This window comes from Podarcis tiliguerta (assembly GCF_965153285.1).
Source record: "Podarcis tiliguerta genome assembly, chromosome: 2".
NCBI classification, from domain to species: Eukaryota; Metazoa; Chordata; class Lepidosauria; order Squamata; family Lacertidae; genus Podarcis; species Podarcis tiliguerta.
The window spans coordinates 20,963,763-20,985,488 of record NC_139535.1 but is presented as its reverse complement, the minus strand read 5'-3'; the positions used below and the strand labels follow the sequence as shown (position 1 = coordinate 20,985,488).

General features: G+C 45.6%; 1 protein-coding gene across 1 annotated transcript; it reads left to right on the top strand.

The window, feature by feature from the left end:
* The first annotated feature begins 914 nt into the window (after positions 1-914).
* Positions 915-18,621, top strand: LOC310670757 (monoacylglycerol lipase ABHD6-like). Its single transcript, XM_083426487.1, has 9 exons — positions 915-1,332; positions 7,657-7,795; positions 9,845-10,001; positions 11,812-11,925; positions 12,305-12,437; positions 12,944-13,101; positions 14,995-15,049; positions 16,334-16,434; positions 17,618-18,621. The coding sequence occupies exons 2-9, from the start codon at positions 7,686-7,688 to the stop codon at positions 17,792-17,794; spliced, it is 1,005 nt and encodes a 334-aa protein (XP_083282613.1). The 5' UTR covers positions 915-1,332; positions 7,657-7,685; the 3' UTR covers positions 17,795-18,621.
* The last annotated feature ends 3,105 nt before the right edge of the window (positions 18,622-21,726 follow it).

Here is a 21,726-nt window from a genome sequence, read left to right as displayed (position 1 = left end):
ATTGTCTCCAATGAGTCTACTCAAGAGTAGGGCAAATATTGGCTACAACCCTCTCTGTGTTCTAATTCACATACTGTTCAAGAAAATGCCTGATTACTTGCACCTGGACCAAGGTGTGGCAGTGCCCATCAGCTACCCTGTCCTTAGTCTCAGTGTTGTCCTCCCTGCTGACTTCTACAAGGGACGATGGGGACGAAACCAGGATGAGTTGGCTCTGCTTGCCATTGGCAAGCATACTGTTGGGTCCCCTGCCTTCCACCCCACTAGCTCCAAAGGGCACCGACCAACACTGATTGGCCTACCTAGAACCCCAAGATCTACCAACCAGGTCCGTTCCTCACTATCTCCAGGTATGGATGAAAGAGACTTCTGGCTGAGTGTTGACGATACGGAACTCGATGGACCTATAGAAGAAGAGTTTGAATTTGATATCCTGCTTTATCACTACCCGAAGGAGTCTCAAAGCGGCTAACATTCTCCTTTCCCTTCCTCCCCCACAACAAACACTCTGTGAGGTGAGTGGGGCTGAGAGACTTCAGAGAAGTGTGACTAGCCCAAGGTCACCCAGCAGCTGCATGTGGAGGAGCGGGGACGTGAACCCAGTTCCCCAGATTACGAATCTACCACTCTTAACCACTACACCACACTGGCTCCCACTGACCTATGATCCCATTCAGCAGTTTCTTGTGTAACATATTACCTATGCAGCCTATTTTCAGTTCACCCCTAACTTGGAACAACAGAAGCACGCATTAGCTCCACTGTATACGGGACAGCCCTTCAAATAGTTGAAGATGGCTATCTCATTGCCTCTTAATTGTCTTTTCTCGGGGCACCTTCAGCCCTTCCTTCTAGGACTTGGCCTCCAGGTTCCTCCTTGCTATTGCTCTTTTCATTAGGGATTCCCTGATTGGCAAGGGGGGAGAGCCACAACCTTCATTCACCTGAGTCTCCTTTGCCTCCAGAGCAGCCAGCCACCTTTAACCGTCTTCGTGCAATGAGGCTGGGCACCTAATTACAGCAGGAGGCTGCCAAGTTTGAGAGGAACAAGCCCAAAGGTTCCAGAGAAGTAGCAGTCATGGGCCCTGAAGTGTTTCATCACAGAACCTCTGGTGATTTCAAGGCGGCAGCGTGTAAGTGTGTATGTGTGTTGGGTGGGGAATTGTGATGAACCCAGCTGCAGAATGCTCCTTCGGTGTCCAGGAGGCTTTAGATGTGGGAGGAAGGACGCCCTTAAAAGACTCCTCCACCCAGCTGGAAGATGCAGATACCAACAAATGAGGCAGCAGTGAAAAGTGAGAGTGGACACCTGTGCACAACTCCCCGTCCCAGGTAAGACTCCATGGAAGAAACAGGGAATTTGAGAGTTTGCAAATTGCTGTGTATACGTGCGCAGGTAACTCAAATGTGTGCCTGGAGAATGGCAGGCTGAGCAACATCTAAACCAGGCATAGGCAAACTCCAGGTGTTTGGGACTACAATTCCCATCACCCCAAGCTAACAGGGCCAGTGGTCAGGGATGGTGGGAATTGTAGTCCCAAACATTTGGAGGGCTGGAGTTTGCCTATGCCTGATCTAAACAATCTATTGCACACAGTGCTTTGATCTATGCCACGCATTATTCTTACCCTTTTGGCATTCTGCTAAACACAGAGCGGTATACAGAAGGAGGAATGCTAGCGTACATAAGAAGAATTTGTTACTCTTTGTCATGTTTGCCAGTCAGTGATACTATAATTTGCCCTTTGATGGGAGTTTTATATTATGGCATATATATTTTAATCAATATTATTATATTATATTATATTATATTATATTATATTATATTATATTATATTATATTATATTATATTATATTATATTATATTATATTATATTATATTATATTATATTATATTATATTATTATATTGTTGTAATTTTGTGTTTTGAACCATGCTGAGATCTACAGATGACAGGTGGTATAAAAATTTTAAAAATTTATTTTTAAAAATATATATATTCTTTACTAATATTTAAAAGATTGATAGCCTGCTCTTCATTGGTACCAATACCAGGGCAGGGATACAAAATGAAACGTATTATTGTTATTATTGTTATTATTACTATTATTAACCCATCAGTAAAACAAAAAAGCAATTCTAAAAGCATCAGCAAAGGTAACGAAAGAGAACAGAACAAAGAGGGCTAAAAGTCACTTGTGAAGATCAAATTAAATCGTTATAATAAACACCTTAGAAGCCTGAGTGATCAGGTGCTCAGTGCAGAAATCATAGAATGCAGAGTTGCAAGGTAACTGAATACCACAAAAAAAGTATGATGAAGAGCCAGTGTAGTGTAGAGTTAGAGCAATGGATCTAGGAGAGCAAGGGTCTAGTCTCCACTCAGCCATGAAGTTCACCGGGTGACCATGGACCAGTCACTGCCTCTCAGCCCAGCCTACCTCACAGGGTTTTTGTGAGGATAAAAAGGGGTGAAGACAAACCGTGTATGCCGCCTTGAGCATCTTGGAGGAAAGGGGGGGGGGTTAAAACAATAATAAATAAATAACTGTCCAAATTAAAATTAGATCTCGAGCTTAACATGAGTCAACAGTGTGATGCAGCAGCAAAAGAAGTTAATGCTATACCAGGCTGCATCAACAGAAGTCTAGTGTCCAGATTAAGGGAAGTCATAGTCCTGCTCTATTCTGCCTTGGTCAAACCACACCTAGAATGCTGTGTCCAATTCTGGGCTCCACAATTTAAGAAGGATGTTGACAAGTGGGAAGGTGTGCAGAGGAGGGCAACCAAGATGATCAAGGGTCTGGAAACCAAGCCTTATGAGGAATGGTTGGAGGAACTGGGTGTGTTCAGCCAGGAAAAGAGGAGACTGAGAGGAGATATGATAGCCAACTTCAAATATCTTAAGAGCTGTCACATGGAGGAGGGAGCAAGCTTGTTTTCTCCTGCTCTGGAGAGTAAGACTTGAACCAATGGCTTCAAGTTACAAAAAGGAGATTCTGGTTAAACATTCGGGGGGAGGGGGAATCAATTCAGCTGAGCAAATGGGCAGGACCTTTGCCTTATAAAGTCAACTATTTCCTTATGGATAAATCTTCAGAAGAGTCCTACTGCATACATATTGTTACACGCCACTCCCAACCTCCACAGCAAGGAGTTCCAGCTGCTGCCTGGACTGAGCTGGCAGTAAATCGGACTGTGCAAGCTGGAGTTAACTCTTTATTAGCAATAACACGATCTGCACAAGCTTGGTGGTGTAATGAGCACAGCAGTTCATCCCCAGTAGGACTCGACCAATAATGGATCAGTTGCAGAGATGGAAAGTCCCTGCTTCCTCATAGCCGTTTAAGCCCCCTCTTCTCCAGGGCTTTCTCCAAGCAATCGGAGACTGTGCCTGTGTGGAGACCTGTGTCACTGCTCCACCCGTTTTAGCCCTCTTCTGGTTCTGGGAGACAATGGGGAGGGGTTTGTTGCAGCAAAAAGGGGAGACACCCATGCCTTTTCACCAACCTGACTCACCTTTGCCTCTTGGCCTCCCTCCTCTCCTGCTTCTGCTTCTGTCTCTGCTTCTGGTTTTCTCTCTGGCACAGACTCTCCCAGCTCACTAAGCCCCGTTACCTCTTCAGCTTCCGACACCTGCTCCTCCCAGTCAGCTCCCTCTTCTCCCTCATCGTTGTCCCACCACCACTTCCCGGGATCTGATCCTTCTTTCCCTGGTGTTTCCCCATCTGGTTCCTCTCACCATTCCTCTGCATCCAACCGGTCCATGATAGGCACTTACCTAAGGCCTTTGTTTTCTTTTTTTTGATATGAAGCACAGCAGAGACTGTGGTGTCTTTATGATCTATGGTTTATTTACACATATATACAACCTGAGCCTACATAGGAATGGTCCACAACCAGGTTGTGGCTTCTTCCATAGCTACCATTGTTCTCAAACGTTGCTCTTCATCTCTCTCGCTCTCTTTCCAGCACGCTGCTTCCCAGCTTTGTTGCTTAACTCCTCCCTGCAAGGCCAAAACTCATGGCTTTATCTCTGGAGTCAAAAGGGCCCCACCTCTTTGCTCTCTGTGGCGAGTTCTTTTGATGGATTGTTGTGCATCAAACGGCTCATTACCCCACAGGCTACCACCTCCGTGGAACTTAGTCAAGAGTAAATTAGCACCCGCTTGCCTTATTCAGCCTGTAACACGTGCTAATTCCAGGGGGTTTAGACATGTCTAATATGCAGGTCAAATACACACATGGGTCTAGCTATCATCTCACACCGGGTGTGAGGAAAGACTAGCTTTCAACACCTCAAGTCTTAATTAAATTCTAGCACCTATAAACCTATTTTTATTCATTTATTTATTGAATTTTTATACCGCCCTATACCCACAAATTTCAGGCTGGTTCACAGAATAAAATCAGAATATAAAACCACAAAATACATAATAAAAATAAAAACAACAACCCAATCACTCCCCCCACAAAAAGAACACCACATTTTTAAAGGGCATAAGATGTCAATCAAATCAACCAAAGGCCTGGCTAAAACGGAACATTTAAAAAAACGACAACAACAAACAGCAGTCAGGAAAGGTGGGAGTTGTAGTTCCAGGACATCTGGCTCCCCCCCCCACACACCTGCTGCACCCCACACAGTCCACACTGGGGTTTGTAGTCCCCAGGATAAGCAGCCAGAATAATCATGGGAATAGTTGCTTCTAATCTGCCAGAGGCTCAAATGGGTTTACTTCTGCCTGGGAGGTGATGATGAGAGAAATTATTTCCCTTGACTCAGGAGCTGCCCAGAACAGTTTCACTCAGCACTACTGCTTCTTTCAAGATCTGTTTCAAGATCTTGTGGCGAGCTCTCCAGAGGTTTGGAGCCAGGTGCATCAACCACACACTCATAACACACAATTGGGTTGCAATTCATCAACACCTCCAGAAGCATTTGTCTTAGTCCTAAACAGGCTTTTGGGATGAATCACGAGGAGGACAAGCTGAATCCGGGCAGAAGAGGGTTGATGAGAATAGAGCACAGGTAGATAGCAATGAAAGAATACATGGTTTTTCCATTCCCACTCTGTGTCTGTCACATGCAACCCTGTTCCTGTTCTGCTGCAGTTCATCTTCCACCAACACCTACATTATTATCTCGCTGCCCATTCTGGTGAAACTCTGTAACATGGAATTTATGTAATAATGAAAACTGCGTTGCTATAACGTTACTCCATACCATTCCTTCAAATGCAAGGGAAAAGCAATGCAAATGGCGGGCGGGTGGAGGAGATGCAATAAATGAACTACTTTTTACCAGACTAAAAGCAGCAATACCTATCGTATTCACTGGATTGCTTTCTGTTTCTCACATGGGACAAATAAGCAAAACACATGCAGTTTCTGTTTGTATTGGAATACACCAACATCCCTAAAGGTTGTTGTTGTTTAGTTGTTCAGTCATATCCGACTCTTCATGACCCCATGGGCCAGAGCACGCCAGGCACTCCTGTCTTCCACTGCCTCCCGCAGTTTGGTCAAACTCATGCTGGTAGCTTCAAGAACACTGTCCAACCATCTCATCCTCTGTCGTCCCCTTCTCCTTGTGCCCTCCATCTTTCCCAACATCAGGGTCTTTTCCAGGGAGTCCTCTCTTCTCATGAGGTGGCCAAAGTATTGGAGCCTCAGCTTCAGGATCTGCCCTTCCAGTGAGCACTCAGGGCTGATTTCCTTAAGAATGGATGCGTTTGATCTTCTTGCAGTCCATGGGACTCTCAAGAGTCTCCTCCAGCATCATAATTCAAAAACATCAATTATTTGACGATCAGCCTTCTTTATGGTCCAGCTCTCACTCCCATACATCACTACTGGGAAAACTATAGCTTTAATTATACGGACCTTTGTTGGCAAGGTGATGTCTCTGCTTTCTAAGATGCTGTCTGGGTTTGTCATTGAGTTTCTCCCAAGAAGCAGGTGTCCTTTAATTTTGTGACTGCTGTCACCATCTGCAGTGATCCAAGAAAGTAAAATCTCTCACTGCCTCCATTTCTTCCCCTTCTATTTGCCAGGAGGTGATGGGACCAGTGGCCCTCATTGACCTTCCCTGACTGTTTTCCATGCATGGAATGTGTATTTGTATGCAATAATACCTCTGTCTTGCCTCAATGGAGTGTGTGGCAAGTGTAGAACTTTTTGGGTTTTGTATAGCTGGAATGTAGCCTACTGCACAATGAATTACATACCTGTTGCTCTGCCTACTATTTGCCTCTGATCCTGCCCAACATTGGTATCTGACCCTCCAAGAGGCTGCCCATGAGGGAATGTAGCTGTCATAGAAAAGCCTATCTCCTGAGGCACCATACAATAAGCCACACTTTTTGATGGGACAACTCATCAGGCCTTCATTGCAGAATGTAGGGCTTGGGTTGGCAGATATGGGGAGAGACACTTCTTCAAGTATTTGGGTATTAACACCTTGAACTGGGCCCAGTAGCAAATAGGCAGCCAATTCAGCTCTCTCAGGACAAGTGTTATACAGTCCCTCCTTGCCTCATCACATTCTGCCCTAGTTGGAGCTTCTGGACCGTCTTCAAGAGTAAGCCCCACTTAAGAGTACATGGTAGTCTATCTAAGCAGAGCATGGATCACACAGCTAGGCTACCCAGCTCCATTTGTATTAACTTTAAATATCTTTTCTTCCAATTGCCTTGTTGATGAAACACAGCGAGACGAAGGCCTCCCAGGCTTGTGTGTTGAGCATGCTGCTTTATGGAAGTGAGAGGTGTGCAACTTACAACCATCAGAAGCAATGTCTCAACAGCTTCCACATACACTGTGTCAGGAGGATCTGGGGCATCACATGGCAGGACAGCATCTCAAACAAAGATGTGCTCCCCCTAGCCCACATTCCCAGAATGTTCGCATTCCTGTCTCAGCAAAGTCTACGCTGGCTTGGTCATGTCCACAGAATGGAAGATGTCAGGGTCCCCAAGGACATGCTCTACAGGGAGCTGGCTTCAGGCACCAGGCTTGTTGGTGGAACAACTCCCAAAACAGACGGATGCCAACAACATGAGAGAGTTGTCCCCATCACCTTCCCTGTTGAGTTCCACAAGGGGCAGCCCTGATATTATGGCGGAGGAAGCTGGCAGCCAGTGCTCTCCTCTGGACTGGTTGTAAGTCTTAGTCAAGCAGGTGGGGGCTGGTTGAGGTTGATGGGGTAGTGTCACATTTGACCAAATGAAGCAGCCTCTATATAAGAAATCAGCTTCTGGTATTATAGTGGTCCACTTCTAACGCTAATGTTATACTGGTTGTTTTCTTTATGGCTGCATTAACCACACCGCATGTCCATCACATGTGAAGATTATTTCCTCTTCTCTTCTGACATTCCTAAAAATTAACCTCAAATGTACCTTTGGAATAATATAGCATCTGGTCATAACCTGAAAACAATTTTCTTTCCAAAAAATGCACAAAGAAAAATGATTACCCTACTTCAAAATATATCCCCAAATATCAAAAGAAACAGGTCTCTCAACTAATCCTAAGATTTCTTTATCTGCTCTTCTGGGAAATGAAATTCTAGCAGAACTGCAGGCATTAGGATTGACATCCTATTAACTGACTTTATTCTTTTCTTTGATTGATTGGTTTATTATGTGAAGACCGCAAAGAACCACCTTAACTAGCAGACATGGATCTCACCGTGATCAAGACGATTTTTCGCATCCCTGTGACTATCCTATCAACCCTTTTCATGCAGTACCATGCGTTGCCTTCACTAATATTCAGGATCATGATGTGGTGAGTGCATAGCTCAGGTTATATACAGCACTGGTGGGGAATCTGTGGCCCTCCAGATGTTGTTGGACCCCAGCTCCCATCAGCCTCAGCAGGAATGTTCAAGTGTGATGAGTGTTGGGAGTCCACCAACATCTGACACATGAATTGACTTTCATCCATGGTCAACTATGCAGTGTCCTAACCAGGAAGAAGTATCTGTCTGGTGCAAGTTCAGAAGCCAGGAAGCCAGGAAGCTAACAGCTGCAATAGGACAGCGAGGGAGAATCTGTGGTCCTCCACTGTTCTCAGACTCCAGCTCCCATCAGTTCCAGCCATCATGAGCAATAGTCAGGGATGATGGGAATTATAGTCCAACAACATCCAGAGGGTCACCTGTTTCCAACACCCTGCACTAGGTCTGACTCTAGTATCTAGAGCAGGTGTGGGTAAGTTTTGGCTTTCCAGCTGTTGATAAACTACAACTCCCATCAACCCAAACAAGCGTCAGAAGCAGGAAGAGAGTCCCTAAATCTGATCTTGATGGAGGGCTGGCTTAGTTGCCAAACAAATCGGCTCCTAAACGCTGCAAACCTGGGAGTAAGTGTTCTGGTTTGCGAACGTTTTTTGGCAGCCGAACATCAAATGTGAGTTCTGCTTGAGTGCAGGAAGCACCTGCAGCCAATCGGAAGCCACGCCTTGGTTTTCAAACGGTTTCAGGAGTCGAATGGACTTCCGGGACGGATTAAGTTCAAGAACCAAGGAACCACTGTATGAGGAGAAGATAAAAAAGGAACAAAAACAAGGAAGTAAGAGCTTGCCAAACAACACTAGCAAAGAAGAGCCATAAATAAACAGGATGGCAATAAATGGCCCCTTTAAGGAGTTTAAGGCTATACTTTTAAAGCACATTCGAAGCACAGTCTTTCCTTCAAAGAATTCTGGGTACTGTAGTTTCTTAAAGGTTGCTGGCAATGGCAACTCTGTGGCAGGTAAACTACAGCACCCAGAATTCTTTGAGCGGAAGTATGTTTCGAATGTGCTTTAAAGGCACAGTGTGCTCACAACCAAAATCCAAGGTATTTTTTTTTAATGGGTAGCAGGTGTACCAAAAACAGACAAAGAGAGTCAAATTTTGACACACAGAGAGGTCAGGCTAGGAATTGTGTCTTTCCCTAGGCTATCAAACCATCAGTAACCTCAGGATTGCAACTCTCTGCTATGGGAGGGTAACTGGCAGCTGTTCCTCAGGATCGTACAGGTTGTTTTCTCTGGTAGTTATGATGGCTCAATGCACTGAAACTTCAAAGGACCGCTCCCAATGACTTCAGAAAGGAACACAGCACACACACCCCAAAAATAACAATCCTGGAAACTTTAGTTTGTTAAGGGTGCAAAGGACTGTTGGGAGACCTCTGTTCAGCTCACAACTACAATTCCCAGAATTCCCTAGGAAGAGGGATTCTGTGAGGGTAATAGGAGCCTCCTGAGACCTCTGAGCCCCCATAACAGACTACAGCTCCCAGGATTCTTTGGGGAAAGCCATAGCTGCTTGAAAGTGGTATCATCCTGCTTTAAATATATGGTGCAAATGGGGCCTTGGACACTCAGCTGTTATGTAATAACATCTGATTGTTTATATCATAAACCAAATAGATATTAATATACAGTGGTACCTCTGGTTACGAACTTACATTTGTTCCAGAGGTCCGTTCTTAACCTGAAACTGTTCTTAACCTGAGGTACCACTTTAGCTAATGGGGCCTCCTGCTGCCACAGTGCCACCGGCGCATGATTTCTGTTCTCATCCTGAGGTAAAGTTCTGAACCTGAGGTTCTACTTCCGGGTTAGCAGAGTCTGTAACCTGAGGTGTTTGTAACCCAAGGTACCAGTGTAATCAATTCCGATGGCTGAAGAGCCTTCAGAGCCCTGGAAACAGAGAGGGTTGGCCACAATATGGGTTAGACAGCAGGCCAAAGCAAAGCTGGTGAGCAGCAGAAACTCTGCCACCCTGATGTCCACTGGAAGTGCAAAATCACTCTTGCCTCATCTTGCTTCTCTCTATACTTTTAGGTTCAAACGTCATAGAAGGGGTGTGAAAGTGGAGCACGTGGATTGTGATGGCTACCGATTCAGTTACTTCACGCGGGGGCAGCCTGGACCTCGGCCATCCATGCTGATGCTTCATGGCTTCTCTCTCGACAAAAACATATGGTTAAATACAATCGAAGTAGGTTCCCATTTTGTTATTCGGACAATGCCTGATATTTGCCCAGGGAGCTGCTTCAAACTGGACAACTGGCACCTTTGCAAGTGCCACAAAAATGCTCATTCTGCACTTGTAAGGAATCAATCATTTAGCGTGGCGACAATAACACTCTGTAACTCTCTGTCCCTTGACTATATTTATTTATTAAATTTGTATCTCACCTTTCCTTCCTTCCCTTGCTATATTGTTTTGTATGCAAATCATATTTTGTTTAGGCATGTCTACTCAGATATGTAAAGCTGACATGTATTTTAATATGTAATTTTACCTGACCATATATAGTTTAAACTGTTGCTTATTTTGATTATGGTGCTTTTTAAGGTTAGCTTGTTTTTAACTCTGGCTTTGATTGGCAACAACTTATATATATATATATATTATGAAAACCACTTAGAGGCTTTTTCACAATTAAGCAGTATACAAATTCTGTTAAATAAAGGAACAAAGCAGCTCCATCCACACCCTACATGCAAAGCAGTCCCATACCACGTTAACAGTCATGGCTTCCCCCAAAGAATCCTGGGAAATGTAGTTAAGGCTTCCCTAACAGACTTAAACTACAGCTCCCAGGATTCTCTGGGGGAAGCCATGACAGTTTAAAGTGGTATTATACTTTCAATGTATCGTGCAGCTGAGGCCTTTGTTAAACTTCTCTACAAGTAGATAAATAGGTACCACTCCGGCGGGAAGGTAAATGGTGTTTCCGTGCGCCGCTCTGGTTTCGCCAGAAGCAGCTTAGTCATGCTAGCCACATGACCCAGAAAAACTGTCTGTGGACAAACGCCAGCTCCCTTAGCCTGTAAAGCGAGATGAGCGCCACAACCCCAGAGTCGTTCGTGACTGGACTTTACAGACAGGGGTCCTTTACCTTTTTTTTTTTTTAACTGCCTTTCTGCCCAGGCACCCAAGGTTGTTTAAAATCTTAAAATACTAAAACAAACAAAAGATATAAAATATAGAGCAACAGAGTCCTCTCAGGCTGACTGATGGTCTCTCCAGGAGCTGATGGCCTGGGCCTCCCACTTCTGCCTTTCCTCAGGTCACACAGGTGTTTCTGAAGCAACCCCAGTCAAGGTGGGGAAAGCAGCTATCCAAGGAAAGCTCTCTTGGGCTGTTGATAGTTCCAGCAAGAGCTGATGGTTCATATGGCCCCAGTCTGTACACATGAGACCGGCCTGCAAAAAAAAATATGCCACCTTAACCACACCACCCTTCAGCAATGAAGAGGTCCAGTTATGCAGTTGGTAGAGCATGAAACACTTACACACTGGGCAAAAGATTCCTGCATTGCAGAGTGTTGGACTAGATAGCCCTTGTGGGCCCTTCCAGCTACAATTTTATGATCCTCTATGATTCTATGAGGGATGCAGGTGGCGCTGTGGGTTAAACCACAGAGCCTAGGACTTGCCAATCAGAAGGTCGGCGGTTCGAATCCCCGCAACGGGGTGAGCTCCCGTTGCTCGGTCCCTGCTCCTGCCAACCTAGCAGTTCGAAAGCACATCACAGTGCAAGTAGATAAATAGGTACCGCTCCAGCGGGAAGGTAGACGGCGTTTCCGTGCGCTGCTCTGGTTCGCCAGAAGCGGCTTAGTCATGCTGGCCACATGACCCGGAAGCTGTACGCTGGCTCCCTCGGCCAATAAAGCGAGATGAGCGTCGCAACCGCAGAGTCGGCCACTACTGGACCTAATGGTCAGGGGTCCCTTTACCTTTATGATTCTATGCTTGTTTTGATTCCTTGGTTTTGTATGAAGAACGTCATCTTTCCACAGCTTTTTCCTCGTAACCTCCACTTGATCTGCCTTGACATGCCCGGTCATGGAGAAACCACTCGCCTGCTGGGGGAAAGTTACACAGCTGCAGCTCAGACTAAACGGATACACCAGGTAAGGCCTCCGTTTGCCCAACAGAGACCCATTCTATCTTGAAGGCTGGCAGGTGAGTGGTTCCTCAAGAAGACCTTTACTGATTGGTGGAATGTGGGAATTGTCATCATGGCTGACTGTGTGATCAGTTCAACTGGGGCCAATGGGCTGCTTAGAAGAAACCAAGTTGGGAGTTGAACCCTGGTTTGCAGGTTGTGGCCCAACACTCTAGGAGAGGCCTGGCTAAAACAGATCAGCGTATTCTCTGGAAAACACCCTGCCTGGCTTAGTTGCTACAATAGGGTCATAAAACTACATAAATATATGTAACACGATTTCTCTTTACCTGCACGGCATAAAAATAAGTAATAATTTAATAATAATATTTTTATTATTTCAGTTTGTTGAGGCCATTGGCCTGAGCAAAAAGCCTTTTCACCTGGTTGGCATGTCTATGGGAGGAATGGTTGCCGGCATTTACGCTGCTCAGTACCCATCTGAGATTTTCTCCTTGTCCCTCCTTTGCCCGGCAGGTGAGTACCAAAATTCTTCAGATCTCCTTCTCCAGTCGCCCTTCCAAAATGACATGGGTGATTATTCCTGGAAACTCAGAACTAAATCATAGCATCCAGTGGCGTAGCGTGGGGGGTGCAGGGGGGGGCGGCCGCACCGGGCGCAACATCTGGGGGTTAGGGTTAGGGGGCGCAAATCCATGGGTTAGGGGGCACAAATTACTTGCCTTGACCCGGGTGCTGACAACCCACACTACGCCACTGATAGCATTGCAGGGTTGGAGGTGATCCCAGGGGCCATCTAGTCCAACCTCCTGCAATGTGCATGAACCTTTTGGCCAATGTGGAGCTGGAGCCCATGGTAATGGTGACCTTCTTATGGAACATTTCCCCCAGCTGGTGCCTTTGAATTTGCTTTTACTAGTTGATCCTTTAAATTCTGCTGCCATCTTATCTGTTGAAACTGGAGTTGTGCCACGAATTGCTTTGGTTTGTCTGGACATTCTGCATTGTCTCCCAACTCCTAGGTCTAAAATATCCAACAGAAAACGAATTCTTCATGCGCTTAAAAGAGCTGATTCAGGCTAAGAACCTTGAGGATACGACTCTCATTCCAGTGACTGACAAGCAGGGCAAAGACTTGTTCAAACTCTGCTTGCATCGCCCCAACATTGTAAACACACAGGTGAGGGAAGCTGTATGATGTCTCCTACCTATGCCAGTGATGTCTCCTACCTATGCCAACATCCTATCCCCACTCCTCAAAACTGCTTAAGCTGCAAAGGCACAGGCTGAAATCTGAAAACTATGGAATTAGCTCCCACAGTATAGGTAGATATGGCTCCCAACGTGGATGGCTTTTTAAAAGGATTGGATAAATTTCTGGAAGAGGATATCCACAGCTACCAGCCACAATGGCCTTTGGAGGCCAGTTGCTGGAGACCACAGAAGGGGAGAGCGCTGTTGCACTGAGGTCCTGCTGGTAGGCTTCTCAAGAGATATCTGGGTGGCCATTGTGAGTAGGGGATGCTGGTCCGGACGGGTCTTTGGCAAGAGAGTGCAAGTTCCCTGTAGGTAATACCAGGATGCCTTTCACCTGCGACTGGTAAATATGATAGGAGCTGGGCCCCCAAAGCCAGCAAGGCTGCCTCATCCCTATTTTGAAGTGAGGTAATGCATGTAATGGGACGTGGGTGGCGATGGGACGCAGGTGGCGATGGGACGCGGGTGGCGCTGTGGGTAAAAGCCTCAGCGCCTAGGGCTTGCCGATCGAAAGGTCGGCGGTTCGAATCCCCGCGGCGGGGTGCGCTCCCGTTGTTCGGTCCCAGCGCCTGCCAACCTAGCAGTTCGAAAGCACCCCTAAGTGCAAGTAGATAAATAGGGACCGCTTACTAGCGGGAAGGTAAACAGCGTTTCCGTGTGCAGCTCTGGCTCGCCAGAGCAGCGATGTCACGCTGGCCACGTGACCCGGAAGTGTCTCCGGCCAGCGCTGGCCCCTGGCCTCTTAAGTGAGAGGGGCGCACAACCCTAGAGTCTGTCAAGACTGGCCCGTACGGGCAGGGGTACCTTTACCTTTTTAATTCATGTTAGCATCTAAACGCCACCAATCCATTAGACTGTGATAACCAGAGCCCAAAATTACATAACTACACCATTGATTAATGAATGCGGCAGCTAGACTGGTGACTGGTAGCAGCTACCTAGACCACATAACACCTACATTGGCTCCCAGTACGTTTCCGAGCACAATTCCAAGTGTTGGTACTGACCTTTAAAGCCCTAAACTAGCCCAGTATACCTGAACGAGCATCTCCACCTCCATCATTCAGCCCGGACACTGAGGTCCAGCGCTCAGGGCCTTCTGGCGGCTCCCTCACTGCGAGAAGTGAGGTTACGGGAAACCAGGCAGAGGGCCTTCTTGATAGTGGCGCCCACCCTGTGAAACACCCTCCCATCAGATGTCAAAGAAATAAACAACTATCTGACGTTTAGAAGACATCTGAAAGCAGCCCTGTTTAGGGAAGTTTTTAATGAGTGATACTTTAATGTATTTTTAATCTTTTGTTGGAAGCCACCCAGAGTGGCTGGGGAAACCCAGCCAGATGGGTGGGGTATAAATAAATGTTACCATCCTCATCATTATGGTCTGGCAGCAGCAGGCCAAGAATGAATGTGTAAATACAGGAATGAGCAACTACCACCACAGCTTCTCTACTCTAACAGCCATTTTGCCAATTCGCAGCTGATAATTCCTATAAACTCATAAAAGTGGAACAGTTCTGAGGTGAAATTACTTCCGTTAGCCTCATTTTTATAGCAATGCTTTATTAATTTCTTCATACGCTGTAAAAAAAAAAAAAGCAACAGATTGTACTTCGCATATTGATATGCCTTATAATTCTTTTTAAATGTCGATATGCCAAGTTTCCATCCGGTCTATGAAATACATAGCCAGAGAATCCAATGTATCACCACCAGCAGCTGCCTTAAGAAAGGAACATATCATTCCCTGACTCGAACCTCACAGCCTTCTGATGTTGTCATCTTTGACTCAGACCTTCTTGTTTTCCATGCTTAGCTGCTGAAGGGTTATCTCGATGATCGCAGACCACATAAGATGTTTTTCATAACATGTAAGTAGAGAAACCAGTTGTGGAGTCATTCTATGTTGCTTCACACATTACATGGAGTTAAGCCAGCTGAGAATCAGCAGCGCACTCGGCAGCTGACAAGCATACCTGCATAAGTCTGTTGCATTCACACATTCCAGTTTTCTGAAGAAGCAGAAAGTGGCTTGCTAAATATTCTTGAGAGATGCTCAAGCATCAGAGAAAGGGGAAGTTATGGATTCAAGCATAGAAAGATGTCGTAATGGGTCAGACCACTGGGTCCACTTAGTTATACTGACTGGCAGTGGCTCTCCAAGGTTTCAGACTGGGGACTCTACCAGCACTACCTAGATATGGCCATCAATGGCTACTAGCTATGATATCTGTTATGAGACACATCTGAAGTTTTGCAGTGGGGGCCCAAGTAGATGCATGAGTGAGACATCCCTGGTTGTGGTACAGAGGGGTTGCTATTATTCACCCCCTGCACTCCTTCGAAAGGGTGGGAAATAAGTTGAACAAATAATATTTGTTTTTACTGTATTGGCCCGAATATACGCCACACTCCCCCCCCCCCCCAAAAAAATTGACTGTGAAAAGTGGCATATATTTGCGACCTTACAAAAATTGGCTTGGAGCGGGCTTGTCCCTGGATTTGCCTGGTTTCAGCTGGGCCCGCTCCCAAGATGGCGGTGCAGCGAGGGAGTCCCCGAGAGGGAGCCAGAAGGCGAGGAGGAGAAGGAAGGAAGGGAGGAGCACAGAGGAGAGAGCGAGAGAGCAAGAAGGTCCGCTAGGAGGAGGAACAGGAGATGCAGCCGGTGTGCTGGGACTGGTGCTAGCCCGAGGTGCTGCCTGGCTTTAACCCAAGGGGCATGTGAGTCCCGCCAGCGGCCGCCTCTCCCCGCCTGTCCTGTGGGGGGGGCATGGTGGTGCTGACCCTCTGGAAGTGCTGCTGCCCACTGACACCGGAGTGAAGGCGCTGCCTCCTTGGCCCCCGCTCTTCCTCAGATATTGTCATTTCCTCCCCCCCCCCTTTAATTTTAAAGGTATGACTTATATTCGGGGTGCGGCTTATATTCAGGCCAATACAGTAAATGCAGCTGCATGTTTCCCCCCCCCAAAAGGCAAAGTGAAGCTGAGGAGGGGGAGATTAATTAGGAAAACAGCTGGGGAGGCAGCTAAAGGTCCTTCCTCTGTGGCACAGCCCCTGATCAAATTAACGCAAGCAGGTAACATTATTTCTTAAAGCTGCAGAAGATTGTGATTACGGACAGAAATAGCCCTAACTCTGCTTCCTTGTTGGTAAAGGTTTCTTAGACATCTCCAGTTCAAAGTCCAGATACAGCCTTCATGACAATATGAGCAAGATTAAGGCACCTACACAGATCATATGGGGACGGAGTGACAAGGTAAGTTGTGTGTGCGCATGCTTGTGTTCCTAGGGAGCGAGGCAAAAAAAGTGAGCCGTTTCGGTGGCATTTCATTTCCCGAGGTTGTTGCTGTTCTGAATGGTTCGTTTATTTAAATTTGGCACATTGATGTTCCCACCTTTCATAATGGAAACCATGGCAACATGCATGGGCTTCCTAGACAGTCTCTCCTCCAGACACTGACCAGGCCCAGACCTGTATTTGCTTTAGCAAGGTGACTGCATCACATGCTCTCAGACCATGGCCTAGGTTAGCTCAAAACAAAGAACTTGGTTCGTGACCTTTATTAAGCTGGACATCTAAGGCAGGAAAAACAAGCAAATAATTCCTTTATGGCTTCTACAAACCTAACTGAAGCATACATCCTGACACTACAGCCACCAATCGTTAAAAGAGATACAAATAGGCACATGCCAACCAACAAACTACCATGTCAGTCCAATCAATATTTGTTTGTAATCTGAAATTTAAGGCACCACAATTCCAACACCTGCCCCGTCCTAAGAGAACAGGTAATATGGATGCCCTGGGGAACATAAATTCCCACTGAAGGGATGACATACTAAATCACATTGGAGTTCAAATTTAGGAAGGTGAATACAAAATGGGATGAAGACCCAGGGTAAGGTGAATAATATTACAATAACTGTGCAATGAGCATTCTTTAATGATTCTGTATTTTCTTTGTTGTATTGTGAATTTTACTATTATATGAAAGTCAATCTGAGATGCTTGTGCAAATAAGCTTAATCAGTTGGTCAGTAGGGCGACTCTACAAGCAGAATTGGGATTCAGCTTGTCACTAAGTACCACCTAGCAGTTGCAAAGTTACTGCGCAAGGTGAAACCTCTCTGAATGGAGCAGGACTTCCTCTCCCTCCTATGTCCACCGCCCCACAAATTTGATCTTGGTTGTTCCCCCAACCCTTTTAGAGCAGATTTGGGGGCAGGGGTCCACAGGAGGATGAGAGGGAGGGGAGATTTGTTGGATTCAGTTGTGACTGACTACTGATGATGGTAATAGTCATATGATAACACAATATAGATTTATACCACAACTCGCCAAAGGTTAGGGATGCTATCAATAGTCACAGGTGAGAGATTTCCTCCCAGTGCCATGCAGACACCATGGGGGAAATGTATACTCATTCTTTGTTGTTCAGGTCTTCGATTCATCCGGCGCAGAAGTTTTGGCAACAGCAATTCCCATCTCCCAAGTGCATATGCTGGATAAATGTGGACACTTCATAGCATTCGAGAGACCCAAGAAATCTGCAAAGCTCATCCTAGAATTCTACAATTCAGTTTGTGACAAAGCAGAGACGAAGAAGGTGGCATAAACCTCACTGAGTCCGGCAGCTGGAGTATTTAAAGGGACTTCCTACTCTGGAAAGAAAAAAACACGGGGCATAATGTTGTGGGTGTCTGTGCTGGCTTCCCCCATTTGTTACAAGACGGTTATTTATTTATTTCTAAAGTTGGTTCTGTCTCACCTTTCAGCCCTGGACTGACCTTAAGGATTCTGGAATGTTCAAGTTGACTTCTTTCCTTTGATATATTGGAACCCGGAATTAAATTGCACGATTTGCAGCACAGTCCTATGCACGTCTATTTAGACATTAGTCTCCTTGAGTTCACTGGGGCTCACTCCCAGAGAAACGGTACAGCAGAGGTGGGGAACCTGGGGTGTTTGTTGTTGTTGGACTCCAAATGCCACCAGCTCCAAGTCATTGCCAATGGTCCAGGGGTGGAGGAGCTGGAGCCCTATAGCAACTGGGGAGGGCCCATGTTCCCCATGCTCTTGTCACAGCCTTCAATTATAAAACCAAACTACGTGCCTTTATGGAATCATATTGTGTAATTTTTACTTGATGCCTGTCACTTCCCCTCTCCCTTATTTCAAAAATAGGATGCACTTCAGAAACGGACAGATCTGTCAAATGCACCTTGCTATCTCAACAGACAGCATATACATTTTAAAGACAAAACTTTAGGCTGCTTCCGAGATTCAGCTGAGATGGCGGTGCCAGAAAGACAGGTCCCTTTTTACACAGTCAATATTCCATCTGCCACCAAATCCTTATTCAGACACTTCTCACAACACGTTGGAAAAATAGAAACGCTGCCATTTTTCTCCATCCTTTCAATAAAGCTCTGGCCACAGCTCCTCCCTTGTCAGATCTCTGTCCTTTCACCTCTTAACCAAACTGAGCATCCAATGAGAATTTATCTCTCCATACTGGGAAGTCTGTGATGCCCCTCCTCAAATTTTACGAAGTCCCGTGCACTTCCACATCCAGCACAACTGCCTGGTCTTTCCTGTTAAAAGCAATCCAAGCTTCACAAACTAGCCTCACTCCTCTCTGCCTTATATTCACCATTATCTATCTGCTTCTAATATTCGCTGACATTTCCACCACCACCAAGTTGCTCAGAAACTGCAATGGATCTGCTCGGTTTTGGTGCCGTTTCTGGGATACTCCCCTTGGATCACCTGCATAGTTCTCGACTTCTTTTACTTCAATTCCTTCCCCCAAAGCGCACATTTTCCATACAACATATTGCTTAGCCTCTTAAGTCCACATCCCCAAGGGAAATGAAGCTCTGCAGCACAGACCTATGAATGTCAATCAAAAGAAAGTCCAGTTGTTTCCAATGGTGCTTAGTCCAAAATTAGTCTTTAAAGGATTAAAACTTGCCCATTTAACCATGTTTGTTCATATCCCTAGGTGCCCTTGTGGAGAGCCAGTGCGGTGTAGTGGTTAAGAGCGGTAGTCTTGTAATCTGGTGAACCAGGTTCACGTCTCCGCTCCTCCACATGCAGCTGCTAGCCCCTTGGGCTGGTCACACTTCTTTGAAGTCTCTCAGCCCCACTCACCTCACAGAGTGTTTGTTGTGGGGGAGGAAAGGAAAGGAGAATGTTAACCGCTTTGAGACTCCTTAGGGTAGTGATAAAGCGGGATATCAAATCCAAACTCCTCCTCCTCCTTTCAGCATTCCTCCAGTGTTGACATTTATATTGTAAGCTCACTATGGGGTAGGGACCTGGATTTTTTCCTTCCCTTATTCCTCTTTGTAAAGCATCATGTAGCACAGTTTCCAGCAATCCTGTGTCCCTAAGAAGTTTTGGACTACAACTTCTATCAACCTCAACCAGCCTATGCACTACTAGACAGTGGGAATTGTACATGAGGATGTCACATAGAGAAAGATGGGCTATGGACTTTGACATGACTCAGAATTGCTTCTCTCGCTATAATGCGATGAAGGTGATTGTTGATCCATGGGTAGCACCAGCAAAGAGAGACAGGCATTAGGACTCGAGGTTCTAATCGTCCAAATCATGTTTTCCTCCTGTTATTTGGGAAAGTTGGTTAATGGGCAAGAGATCTGTGCCCTCCACACTCTTTAGACTTAGCAGAAAGAATAGTCTAGAAAGCAGGACATCATCAAAAGAAAATCCTCATTTAAAAAGTTGTGAAAGGGACAGTCTTCGCCACCTCTGAAGGACATAGCATGTGTTTCTGTCATGCCGTTTAGGAACATGCAAGCGGCAAGGTTATTCTTCCATGGTATACTTCCACAGGGCTTCAAGGAACTTGGCAAAGTAGAGCTTTCTTGTACAAACATAATGCTGATTATCCTGTCAATTATGGTTCAACTTTAATAAACCAAACTGAGCATGACTAGCTGGCATTATTAAGGAATGCTTCCCCAGGAAAATGTGCACACAGTCCTTCAACTCGAGAGCTTACCTTTACTTCCCAAAGCTGAAGTTGACAACAGCATCAAAGCTATTCTCCAACTGTACTGAACACTCCAACATGAAACAATCCCCATGTTTAAAAATGAATAGAAAAAACAGAAACATGGAGGCATGACAGAGGCTTACAAACACTTTGCAGATAAGACACACTTTTCTCCCATCCTTATAAATTTTGAAGCTTTGGCTTGTGAAATGTTTGATTGGCATTAGGCTCAAGACAGCTGTAAACTTCACATAAAACAACTGATGGAACTCACAGCCACAATATGTGGCTACTAACAGGTGGCTTTTTTAAATTGTCATACAAATTCATGGAGTATTAAGTCCATCAATAGCTTATCAGTAACTGGGACGCGGGTGGCGCTGTAGGTAAAAGCCTCAGCGCCTAGGCCTTGCCGATCGAAAGGTAGGCGGTTCAAATCCCCGCGGTGGGGTGCGCTCCCGTTGTTCGGTCCCAGCGCCTGCCAACCTAGCAGTTCGAAAGCACTCCCGGGTGCAAGTAGATAAATAGGGACCGCTTACTAGCGGGAAGGTAAACGGCGTATCCGTGTGCGGCTCTGGCTTGCCAGAGCAGCGATGTCACGCTGGCCACGTGACCCGGAAGTGTCTCCAGACAGCACTGGCCCCCGGCCTCTTGAGTGAGATGGGCGCACAACCCTAGAGTCTGTCAAGACTGGCCCGTACGGGCAAGGGTACCTTTACCTTTACCTTTAACTATAAGGTATGATAACTAAATCTATGGACCTATTAGGATAACCAAGAGATGGTTTATTACCCCTCATGTCATGTTTTAAAGCTGGGCACTGTTAGGGAAAAAACATACCTAGTACAAGAAGGGCATTTTTTTCTGACTGAGGCATCAAAAACAGGCTCAAATAGAGACACTGGCTTTATAAGCTATTATAACCAGTGCTGTACATCTGCTGCAATTCAATGAGTAAAGAGCTCCATTTCCGAAGGATCTGAGTTTTCATTTTAAAGAAGTTCCTAGAATTATATGAGTGGAAGCTAAAGATTTCCTGTTGGCAAGGTCATGCCTCAACCACAATTATGCAAAATGAGAACATACTAATTTGCTTAGTTTGCATAATTTATACAAGTCTCAGAAATGGGTTCATTTCTGGGGGAATTTGCTGTAGGACTACCCCCCCAAAAAAAGTCAGTACACACAGAGACCCGAACATAACATACTCTAACAGCAAGTTCTACTCGATTCCAGCTTTCTACTGGCAAGCAACAGAACACTCAGCCCTGCTCAGACAGACTAAAATAGGCTACATTACTTTCAGTGCCCTTTTTCTTACATGTTCCTAGAAATCTATGGAACAAAGCTTGCTACTTTTTGCCACTATATAACTGAATCCTTGGTGCTCCTAGGTCCTAAAATTTGCTTTGTATTGAAATGATGTTTTAAAGTGAACTGCAAACGCAACTCAAGTGGCAAACAAGAACTCGAACAAATTAAGATAAAACTTGCATTAATTTAATGAGAACCATACGGATCAT